The 12865-nt window shown below is 34.8% G+C and overlaps 1 protein-coding gene across 2 annotated transcripts in view; it reads left to right on the forward strand.

The window, feature by feature from the left end:
- The window catches only part of LOC136813151 (telomerase protein component 1-like), an 89007-nt gene that overhangs the window by 39283 nt on the left and 36859 nt on the right, over positions 1-12865 (forward strand). The window contains exon 1 of one of the 2 annotated variants that reach the window (XM_067069681.1): positions 12508-12865. The exons of the other annotated variant lie outside the window; for it this stretch is intronic. Within the exon in view, the coding sequence (XP_066925782.1) occupies positions 12569-12865 (297 nt within the window). The 5' untranslated portion in view covers positions 12508-12568. Of the gene's footprint in view, positions 1-12507 lie in introns of those variants that run through there. 2 annotated transcript variants of the gene reach the window in all.

Consider the following 12865-nt stretch of genomic DNA (forward strand, 5'->3'; position numbering starts at 1 on the left):
AGGGCGTCTCTTTTGGAAATTGATTTTTGTAAAAAACAAAATCAAAAACAAGGCGATTTTTAGCCATTTGAAAGAGTCAAAATCAAAATTTTCTCTCGTCGGCGCAAACCATGGTTGCGCCTCCTCGGTCACTGTAAACAATTGGAAATAAAGAATTATTTCTACAGTTGGAAGACTAGGGAGCTGGAGTATTTCTTTTTGTGGTATTGTTCTCGAGAGGGAGATAGGAATTTAACTGTGGAAGTAATTCCCCGGGCACCAAAAGCGAATAAATTTTATTTGCTATCCTCTATTTTTCTTTCACCTACCATTCTGAAAGAAAAAAAATCCTGTAAAGAGCCATGTCAACTGAGTATCAAAAAACCTTGAAAAGTCCCAAAGTTTTTGCCAAAAAACCTTGAAAAACCACTTAAAAATGACCAAAAAAACCTTGAAAACCTTGAAAATCCCGAAAAAAAATCCGTAGACACCCTGATTTTTTTCATCTTTTCCTGTTTTTTTTTACTGTTTTTTTTTCAAAGCTGAGAAAACCTGCAACGTGTCAAACATTTTGGTCTGGATAACGTGTGTACCTAGACCTCTGAAAGTCGGCCATAATTAAAATAGTCCAGCAAAAAATGCCTAAATTTATTTGCTGCACTTCGGGTTTTTTATAAGAATGGTGTTTTTAATTTCATCATGGATATTCTTCAATTTTGGTGAAAATCATCTTGAAATATTCTTAAGGCATTCCTAAGTTACAATTCAAGCCCGACCAAAATTTAACATGCACCCTGAAGCAAGAAAATAGCATTTTAGTGAAAGTGATAAACGTGTGATACACTCTGGTACAGAGTTGTATAAAGGCAGAACATTCGGTTTTAGATCATGTCGAACTTATCAGATGGAGAGATTTGTAATACACCGTTTAAGAGTCTCGCTATCTCCACCGTGTTCCACCGTGAAAACGGTAGGTAAAAATGCGCACTTTAGTACTGTGGAAGGTTAGACTCATAGTGTGCAGGTCCAGGTCCCACCAAAAAAATAAGGTCCCAGCACACATTAAAACCCCCATCTAGAATCAATCATGCATGGTCCCACCACTAAGTATATCCCCCACTAAGATTTTGAAAAATTTGAATTCCCAGCAGAATTTAGGAAGCAAAACTTAAGTCTTCTTTCAAGTAGACAGGTCATATGTACAAGATTATCCACTAGGTTTCAATAGTAAAAGGTAACTACTAAAGTTATATATCATTGATTGATGTTGATGAGATGTTTCAATTTTACAACCAAACCACCTTAGTCCCACCTTAAAAAATCAGGTCCCACCTAATCCTGCCCCCACCCTGGAAATCCAAAAAATTGGAAGTTCCACCTAAAGATTTTGAACCCAAATCAACAACCCCCCCTTAATTTAGGGGGGGTGCACACTATGATTAGAGGAATGTAAACTTTGCCAATTTTTTTCTTTCCTTTAAAGAGAATGGTTTAGATATTTGAACATGATATCAATGATAGATTTATGGATCTCTCCTGAAAATTTCTCAAAAATTCATCTAGAGGAAAGGAAGTTATGATTAAAAGGAGTTTCTTATTTACTGTTTCTCTGCTAGGTTTCCTTATACGAGAACCGAATTTTTTTTACGGGAAAGAGTGGTCGCTAAAATCAAAACAATGAAAAATTGTTTGGACGCGTGCGCAGTCGTCACTACTAAACGGTGTATTGTCATTTCATTGTCTTTTAACGAGCGTTCTTGCACTCATTCGCATATTTCTGACGTACTTGCTCTATTGTATTGAATCAGCCAGTGCAGAACAGTTTTAATCAATACATGAAAAAAGCTATTGTACTGATGCCAAATGGGGGTCTAGTGTCTGCAAACTTAAACGTTCAAGGAAGACAAAATTCATATACTGCTTTTACAGTAATGGCCAGTAATGTCTCTTGATCAAATACTGCACTGCTAGAAAAATGGCATTTCTTCACAAATAGAATGCTTTAGACTACAATAGGTCATCTAATTTAAAGTATATAACCACTATTCTTTTATTTTTCTGTTGTCGCAGTAGTACTGGAGTCGTCTATAATCCCTGTACACATTTTTTAATAAGAACAAACTATACAAGAATATAAAGCTTCGATGGTCATAATGCTAAAAACAATTTAAGAACATTATAAGGCTTTGCTGACTCGAAAACACCCGATCTTTTAGGAAAATGGGTAAAATGGTCACAAAATGGAGAAAACAAGAACATTTTAAGAACATTTTTAGGTTTAAAACCCGAGAAGAACATACATAAGGCTTCAATGGCTAAAATGTTAAGAACATTTTAAGGCTTCTCGGACTCTAAAACACCCAATTTCTTAGGAAAATGGACAGAAATACTCAAAAAATTGCGAAAATAAGAACATGTTATGAACATTTTTAGGCTTAAAACCCAAAAAGTTAAGAACATCCAAAGGCATCAAAAATTGAAAAATGTTCTCATAAAAAAAACGTATTACAGTAAATAATTTGATAATACATATGGTTACGAGATAATATCAGTTTGTGTATATTTTTTGTTATTTTTTTAAACTTTGTCCGAATTAGTCATCTAGCATGCTAGACTATTATTGCAGTTGTTTTTAAAACTCTTCGCAGTGCCTTTAATCCGTAGAAACCGCAGATATCAGAAGATAAGAAAGGCCAGATGGAGCTATTATATTATCTTCCGAGATTTTCTAAGAATTTTAGGCCATCTTTTTTGTATGAATATTGGCATCACTAGAGAACAGTCTAGAATAATTGTCTATTTATAAAAATTGGACCGGTCCCAGATGTTTCGATGTCATTGTTACTTTCAAATACTTGGACCGTTTAAAACGGCCAGGACCGGTCGAGAGCGGCTAGGAGACTGTTCATCTAACGTTTCTAGACCATCTAAAACGAACGACAAATAACTATTAAAAAGCGACAAAAAGAACGACAAACCTTAACCCTATGAAGGCAACTTTGAAACAAAAACTTAGGATCATTAGAATTATAAATTTGATCGCTGCTAGACCGCTTTTGAGAAAAGTGAAACGTTTTGAAGGGCTTGACCATGAAGTACCAGTCCAATTTTCAGGTTACTTGAAAAATGGATCGTGGAGCCTCGATTATCAGTATTATTTTTTTTTTGAAGCCTTCTGATGTTCTTAACTTTTTGGGTTTTATAAGCCTAATAAAAATGCTCTTGAAATGTTCTTATTTTCTCCATTTCGTCGCTGTAAAATAAGAGTGCCTTATGTCCAATACTACAAACATGAGAATACTTAAAATGCTATTTCCTCAAAATGTCAAAAATGGACATAAGGCACTCTTATTTTACAGCGACGATTTGTGAACATTTTGATCCATTTTCCTCAAGAATCAGGTGTTTTCGAGTCCGCAAAGCCTTTAAATGTTCTTAGCATTTTGACCATCCAAGCCATGTGTTGTTATATAGTTTTCACGTTTGAAAAACGTGAATCATCACTGGCGACAAAGACCTTGAAATGTAAAACCCTATTTGAAAACTACTACTTTCCTATGCAGCACCTGTAAAGCTTATCTGACACCCAGATGCAGAAATTTTCATCCGACACGCTAAAGCTCTAAAGGTCGGGCAAATTTTCAACATTTGGAAGGTTTGGATTACGGAATTTTGCAAGACCGCGTCAATGATTTTGCAGCGGGAGGGCTGGTAACCCAGCCCTCGTTTTTGGGGATTGGCGGGTCCAACCGAAATTTTTTTACCTTTAGGCGAATGGTAGTTGAACCTGACTGGGGATGTGGCATATCAAAGGCTTGCGTGTACCAGATGACGGCTTTTTCCTCGACACCGAGTGATCAAAAAATCGCGTGTTGGGATAGATATAGGCTAATCAAAGGCCGACTATCATTCCTCTCCGATCGTAGATTGGCCCGCTCCTTTAGTGCTTTAGCGTGGGCGGCCGCCAATCCAAACAGCCGTACTTGGTCTGATCTATTGTTAAATTTAAGATATCTGTGTTCAAAACTCTATTTGATAACGTCAATTATTAAGGAAAACAAAAAGTGACGTCACCATAATTGTTTGTTATGAAAGGCTTAGACTATTGTTATGATTCGAAATATTTTTTTGTCAAAGGTTCCCCCAAAAATCAAAACACTTTTTTGTTAAGTTCTGATTTCTCCTAAATTGGACATTTTCCTTGTTGGTCAAAACTGAATGTTCAGATTAAGATGACTTTCCAAACGTCATACAGATCAAGTCTTGCACCACAACTTCCGTTAGTAATAGCCTAACTAGTACTAGCCTAACTTCAACAAGCTTCATACTGAAACTAAAAGTATATAGCTTATAAAAGCCTTCCATTGAAGCTACCGTACTTGAGGCTATCTTCCCAAAAGTTTGCTCAACAATCGAATGAGAAGATTTACGCAGAAAATGAAAATATACCTTGGAAAATATACCTTTACTTTACATTAGAGTTAATCTTCTAATCTTCCCTGAAGTTTCATTCCCAGTGAAATTTTACACTCAACTCTCCTCCCCTAGGACAAAAAGAAAAATTTTAAGAAACCTTTTTTATGAATTTGTGAGATATGTAACTAAAAAGTATTTGAAACTGATCTATTAAAACAGGCATTTTTCATCTCGATCGACAATATACACGTTTCTTTCATAAGAACAAACTATATAAGAACATAAGGCTTCGAAGCCAAAATATTAAGAACAAGTTAAGAACAACTTAAGGCTTTGCAGACTCTAAAAGACCCGATTTCTTAGAAAAATGGACAAAAATATTCACAAAATGGGAAAATAAGAACATTTTAACCCTTTGAGTGCCAGGGTCCTTTTTTCTAAGTTTTTTTTTAAAAATTGCTAGTTCAAACTTTAAGGGCTTATATCTTCTGATCTAGAATGAATTAGAAGCTCGTATATAGCTCGTTGGATAGCTTAGAGTCTCCTCTTTCTTTTAGGCGCCTTCGGCGCCGCCCGATTTAGGAAGGGCGTGGTGGGCGGCGGCCAAGGGGGGGGGTAGGTTAGGGAATTAGACAGAATAAAGTAAAACAGGGCCAAATTTGGAGGTTCTCGGATCACTCGTTGACCAAAAATAGTCAAAAAACGGTCAGAATCTCAAAAAAGTGAATTTTTGTCAATTTTTTGCATTTTTTTGACTTTTTCGCTTAAAATCTCGCTGGAAAGACTCACTTTTGAAATTTTTTTTGCTTGACCATAAAGGACAATCTAATTCCTACGAGTTCGACCAAAAATAACGATTTCTAAATCAAACTGGGCATTACAGGAGGGCTTCGCCCTCCTATATAGCCCATGTCGTATATATACGACATCGGCACTTAAAGGGTTAAGGCTAAACTTGAAAAGTTAGAATATCCAAAGGCTTCAAAAATTTTTGGATGTTCTTATAAAAATACGTCTCCATTAATCTCCTATGGCTGAAGAAATTCTCACCAAGTCAGACAGGCAGTCTGTGCCACTAACTCGATCGGGAAGATTCTTCCGAAATGGGAAGATTCTTCCGAAATGGGTAGAACCTACCCGAACGGGAAATTGACTTGACACCCAAACGGGTAAGAGTTAAAAAACGGACTTCCAGATCGGGAAGAAGCGGGAAAATAAGGAAAACTCGATCGGGTTGGAACTTCCCGTTTGGGAAGTTTACGCAGTTTTTTTCACAATTTAACAAGATTTCTACGGTAAAGTTTACTTTTCTTTCGGTGAAAAACCTTAAAATTTGATGTTTTTTCACCTCCAAAAAATTTCAACTTTCGCCGGTCATCGTACAGCTTCGCCGAAGATTCAGTCAATTTTCAACTTCCCAAAGAGGAAGAATCTTCCCAAATGGGCAGAAAAAATTAGAATAACTTCTTCCCGTTCGGGAAGGTTCTTCCCATTTCGGAAGAATCTTCCCGATCGAGTTAGTGGCACAGACTGACAGGGGTGAGACAGGGGTGTTATACTCCACCTTATTCTTTTCATCATAACCTCGAATAACATTCATCAAGGCAGATGAGATGGAGTTTTTATAAGATACTTTAATAATTGGTCATTTGAAGTAATAAGAATGACGTGTTCTTAAAAAATAACAAAATTGATTTATTACTGGTTAACGACCAACCAAACCAAATAAGAGCTTGTAAAAACTCCATCTCGTCCCCATCAAGAAAACGCAGGCTTCAACCAATCCAATAAACTGTGATTACCGGATGTTTACGATATTTATACCAAAAAAATTTATACGTCTTGTCAGCAGTTTAATCTCTTAACAACAAAATAATATGCAATTGGCTTTTGACATTCATTTTAACCTTTTAATTCACGGTACTCCTTTAATTGAAATACCTATTGCCCTTTTTCCACATCTCTATTGATGTCTATCAGCAGGCCTGCTGTGTTGAGTGCTCACTTTAATCACGTCACAAAGTGGTTAAAAATTATCGGGTTTTACCCTTTAACTTATTTCACCATTTAATTATGATTAAAAATATGCATTCTTAATTGATGGTCCTGATACTAATCAATACTAACCATTTAAGTCGAAAGGCCTGCCCTTATTTATATAATATTTATGACGTTATAACGTCATCAGAGTCTCGGTATTTCAGAAATCCGGGTAAAACTTATTGATCAATTACTAAAATCGAAATTGAATTTTAAAGAAATTTAAAGGGACATTACAGTACTTGCGAAATTTGTAAACAAACTGTATGCAGCAGATACAAAATCAAAACAAATGTCACATGTCAAAATAAAAAATCAAACCAAATATGGCTAATTTTGATTGTTCAATTGTTTTACAAGTTTGTTTTGGACACGTGATTTTAATTGTTCTCTTTAATGACACGTGGTTTGCGCAATGTTTACATTTTACTACTTTTATGTCCCTTTAAAGGCGAAAAAAAGCAATTATAGAAATTTCCCTGTCAGTGTTCTTGATAAATTCCTTACATTTCAAAGAATACAGAAAAGAGTCCTAAACTCAACCACTTGATAAAATGCCGTCGGTAATTTATATTTTTTCAGTCTTTTTGGACCACCCATAGCAATAGCTCATAAATTCCCAATGGTGGGTACCATCAAGTTTCAAGCTGAAGGATAGGGAGGAATCTTCATCCTCTCCCATGCATTCTTAGGTCCCAAATAAACGGGGGGGTTGGACATTGTACTTCTGAAACCCAAAAATAAGGTAAAAATAGGCTAAAATCAGGCTATTTAGAGCAAAATAAGGAGCCTGCTCTTTGACAGCTGAAAATATTCTTAAAAATTAATAAACGGGGGGGGGGGGTTGGAAAATTTATGAAAAATTAACAAGCGGGGGGAGCGTTTATTTGGAACCTAAGAGTAAGAAAAAGTGATGCCTTTAAAATTTATGCTTTCAGATAACAGAATATATCTAGCCCATTCTTTGTTCGTGTATTTTACATTTTTTCGAATTCTAGCGATAAATGTTACTTTCAATCTAGCCTAGAAATCTAAGCTAGTTTGATTCAGTCACTTGGATAAATCTGATGGTTAAGTTGTGACTGAATAACTAGCTTAGGGACAGTAAACTCGGTAGCTTATCAACTGACAACAACGACAATTCAAATTTCGCGGCGAGGGATAACGTAAACTCACATAATTTGCATAATTATTCGTCGTTGACTTAATTCGTTTCATATCAAAAATATGAAATCACACCACACACAGAACATAATATCAAAACATTATTTAGAATTTTTTTATTTTGTCTTTTTTTCTATCTTCTGATTGGCTCTTATTGTAAGATTAGATAAACAAACTCTCCGTCTTACAGTTTATGCGCTCCTTTTGTAAAATATAAAATGAAATTCTATTGTAAAGTGTGCCGATGGAGAGTGAAGGAAAAATTTTTTCATTTTTTTCAAAAAGTTTTATGGAAAAGTCAACAAGAGACAAATTCGTTCCTTGAGTGACAATTTTGTGATTTGACATAAAAGTATTTTGTATGATTTTTACAAAGCTCATCTTAAAAATAACCTTCAACAAAATACTGTAAATAAAAATTACTTTAGACTAGCAGGCTAAAATACCGTATACAAAACAATGTATGTAATCAATCCCCCCAAAAAAAACATTTTCTTGAGTCTTGAATTCGTATAGCTGTCACTGAAAATAAGCACCGACAGTTTTATGTTCTTCGAAAACGAAAGATGTCATTGTCTGTAAAATCGAGCATAAAGTCTCAAATTCATAAAACAGTCAAAAACCAAGAACTGTCTATCATCTATCCATTACAGTATGATACAATATCATGTCATGCAATCCGATCAGAATACAGAACTACAGCATAGGATCTGTACAAGTACTCTCTCTTATATATTGCCACATACGATAGTCAATGTCCAATCACAAATCTTTACTTTATTATTTGCCATTCTGGAAACAAGCAACTTTTGCTGTCTTTACTACGAATAGCATTCTTTTTTCTTCATCAGTTCAATTCTTCCCAAAAACAAGAGGAGCACTATCAGGTCGGGATCAGGTCTTGAAAACTTTTTCTGATACAGTATTCCAAATATCCATCATAATATAATCGAAGAAAGATCTTGCATTCAATGAGTCCCATCCTCTTCTACTCGTTTTCTGATAAAATAATTATAAACTTCTATCGCTAACGAAAACTCCCGATTTTTTACCACGTGACCCACTCTGACCAATCAGAAGCTCACCGAATCCTGCGTTCATATTATGAACGCGCCCTTTCCCTAAGCCAGTATTCCAAGGCAAACTTAAAATCCGTAAATATAAAAAATCTTTAAAGCGCCGAAAAACGCTATATTGCCATAAGCCGTGTGTCCTAGCCTTGTGAATACGGGCTTAGTTAACTAGGCTACTTTCAATCTAGAGTTTGTATGAAAAAACACGCGGGCCGCGCAATCTAGGAGAAGGTTGGTTATCTGATATTCCGATGGCGTATTGGCGGCCGCCCACGCTAAAGCTCTAAAGGAGCGGACCAATATACCATCGGAGAGATTTAGTAGTGGCCCTTTGATGTGCCGACAACAGTCGGGTTCAATGGCTTAATCTTCCCTTGGCCAAGAACATTGTTCGTCCCGACTGCAATAGCATGAAAATGTCTGCTGCGCCGACCGTCAAAAACTAATTTTATTTATATAGTTTTGGCGCTTCAATGACAAAGCAAATTTCGGATTCAAGAAGGGCAAGTACGTGAAGAACTTTTGTTGGATTTTGGTTGTTTTTTGGTTTGTTTTGGTGGACTTTTTTACATTATAAATGTCTTTATGCTTTCTTAGTATTACTTTTAGTATTCAGTGTAATTTCTGTAAATGCACCAACCTTTTAAAGATGGTTTTTTACACACAAATGTTGATTATTTTTTGTTTTTTTTTGGTGGACTGATTTTTACTGATTTTTCTCAAATCCAAACTCAAAGATCATAAAGAAACAGTAACAGGTATGTTCCTTATGCTTTTTCAGTAAGTTTCATGTTGGTGTAATCTTGTTCGGTCCTTTCAAAACGACTGTTGACCGCCAGACAACTGAACACAACCGACTGACCGACAGCAGTCAAAGTCAGTCAAAGTCTCTAGCAGCAGTACAAACATGTGTACAAAACAGATAATTTTGTCTTCAGAAAGACCTACAGACTTCTGTATAGGTAGTTTGTATTTTACTAATGATAAACCTCACTTTTTGTGTACCAACACCAACAGAACAGCCCAATTTTGTAATTTTACAGAGCACTGTTGCCCTGAAAACTATAAAGGTTAGTGTATTATATATTAAGTATGTCTAGGTAAGTAGGAAAAAGCAATAAATTCATGTTTTAAGTTGTATTTTCATGTAAATGAAGCTAAATTAGGGATTATTTATGTTTGTTTACTAGTACATGAATATGATTCCGAACCATTTTGAATATGGTGCTAGTCTAGAAAATATAACAAATCTGATGCGAATCCGATGTGTTATATTTTCTGACTAGCACCCGCATCCGATTTGGAATTAGATGCTGACTTGCTGTTGATCGTTTCCAAGCTCCTCACAAAATGTTCAAACGCGGTCAAGTCAAATTCCGTAATGCAAACCTTCCAGATGTTAAAATATGCCCGACCTTCAGAGCAAAGCGTGTCGTAGCATATTTCCACATCTGGTACCAGATAAGAAGGTTGGTGCCTTTTCTGTCTTTTTGCGTATTTTCGTTGAAAAATTACATTGCTAACGAATTTCCGAGAAAGCTGATATAAATTAATTTTTAAAAAGATTACTTACTAAAAGTGTAAATGTACCTTTAATATCGAATAACCTCGTGATAATTTTAACAATGTAAGGCGTCCCTTATTTAAAGAGAAATCTCATTTTAGTAAAAAAGTGAAAATAGGTTTTCTCCCATAGGAACATTCAAAATCATTGAAATAAATAATTAAAAACACTTTCAATGTATTATATATTTTTATAACAGTGTTGTTCATTGTTCATTGTCAATTAATATTAATCCAATATAAAGTGTTGTCATGGCAATTTTGGTAAATCTAACATTTTATACAAAATGGCGCATGTAATTGTGAAAGCAGTAGTACGACCTGTGAAGTGTGTGTTTCTTGCTCGAAATTGGATATAAAAAGTTTGTTTCGAAAAGTTTTATTTTTGATTCTTATACGGGAAGGGCTTTATCAGTTTTTTACATCTCTATCCAACTATTAGCTTTTTATTTTCTTCTCTTTTTTCTGTTATTTTTATTTTCAAAACACATTCTTTGCAAGTGTAAAATTTCCTTTTTCGAAAATTATACTAACTTTTGCTCCGAGATTTTCTTTTTCTTTTAAACTTTGACAATAATAATACCTGTCTTGGATTTATTTTTAAAGCATTTCTTAAATTGTTTCATCAAGGATTTCTATAAAGTTTCATGTAAACAGAAAGTTTAAAAAAGTTTTATTTGAAGTTTTTTTTTATATGTCCCTCTAAGCTATGTTATGTACATATTTGATGTTTGAAATTTGAGTCCTTTTAGTATTATATGTGAGAAATGGGTTTGTTTTACTCAAGCGTTAGAAAACCTTTAAAAAGAAGGGTATATATCTGGGATGGTGGGAGGTAGAATAAGCCTGTGAGATTTTATATGGATGTACACTCTTTTTTTTTATAAGAACAATGAGGCTCAAAAAACCTTAGAAAAAAGTTTAAGAATAGATTGCTAAATTTTAGGCAAACATATGGATAGGGTTGTATATAGTAAAATTCGGATAGAAAGCCTAAAGTACCTCTGTTTGTCATAATAATAAGAACAGGGTAAGAACAATATGAAGGTCAAAGTGGCAAAAAAAAAAGAACAAACGAATTTCAACAAAATATAGGTAGTGGTCAGAAAGTATCTACTAGGGGGTGTCAAAATTCTTTTCCCACCCTGGGGGGGGGTCTCAAAAAATTTCATGTCTTTAGGGGGGTTCTATATTAGGAGGGCGGTATATTGACTGGTTAGAGGGGCTGAAATTTTTTGGAGGATATAAAGGGGGGTTGTGAATTCTTTTGGAATTTTTGAAAATATCCTCCACCCCACCCTAGTAGATACTTTCTGACCACTCCCTATATTTTTGTAGGACCCTAAGTTATAACTAAAACATTGATAAAGAGTTCTTAAAAGGTATTACACTTTTTTTGATAAGAACAAACTAAGAACATAAGGCTTCGATGTCCAAAATATTAAGAACAAGTTAAGATAATTTCAAGGCTTTGGGGACTCCAAATCATCCGAAGTCTTGGGACTCCAAATCATCCGAAGTCTTGGGAAAATGGGCAAAAAATACTCACGAAATGGTGAAAATAAGAACATGTTCAGAACATTGCAAGGCTTCAAAAGTTTTGGATGTTCTTATAAAAAAACGCGTACTGAAAAAGCATTTTCTGTCTTAAAATTCAGTAAAAAATTTGGAAGTTTCTTGACTTATCTGTTGTGTAAATTTGAAGTTCCATCTGGCAGGAAAAATTGCTTTTACTACACTGATACACATTTTTTTATAAGAACACCCAAAATTTTTTTGAAGCCTTCGGATGTTCTTAATTTTTGAGGTTTAAGCCTAATAATGTTCTTAAAGTGTTCTTAATTTCACCATTTTGTGCATTTACTAAGAATTAGGAGTTTTAGAGTCCACAAAGTCTTATAATATTCTTAACTTGCTCTCAATATTTTGGCCATCAAAGCCATCTGTTCTTATATAAAACTTGTACTCGACTGAAGGTTAGAAAACAGTAGACTGGAGTCGTATATGATGATACGATTATTGTTACGGGATTTTGTTTCCTCCATTAATTTTTGCTTTTATTTCTACTATATCTGAATTAGTCGTCTAGATTGCTAGATTAGAAAACAGAAAATTTACTAGAGAGTATAGAAATAATTCTTATTGAATAATCTTAAATATTAACTTTTGGACGCAAAGGATCGTATTTCATTTGTACTTCAAATTGCTTATGGTGACACAAATGTTCTCAATATTTCGGTGATCAAAGCTATATGTTCTTATATAAATTGTTCTTATATAAAACTAAAGATATAAAAAAAACCAGAAAAATATTCTAAAAGAGTATAGATATAATGGGATGTGGTGGTTCTAAAAGCACAACGGCTGTAATTTCAAATAACCGCCATCCTCGAAACGAAGTGTCACAAACTCAAACAACTTGTATTGCCGACTCTGTTGTCAATAACAACAATAATCAACCTAGTACCCGGGCCTCAACTCATCAAAAATATCCAGCGACTAGTACTGAGTCCCCTGTTGAGAAACCACACCCTGCAGCGGCGACTCGTATTATTAAGAAAGTGAAAATCAAGGATTCGGAGGAATTTGAGTTTTTTGATATTTTGTCTTACGAAGAGGCCGCCAAACAG

The sequence above is a fragment of the Clytia hemisphaerica genome, unplaced genomic scaffold, assembly GCF_902728285.1.
Source record: "Clytia hemisphaerica strain Z4C2 unplaced genomic scaffold, Clytia hemisphaerica genome assembly, whole genome shotgun sequence".
NCBI lineage: Eukaryota > Metazoa > Cnidaria > Hydrozoa > Leptothecata > Clytiidae > Clytia > Clytia hemisphaerica.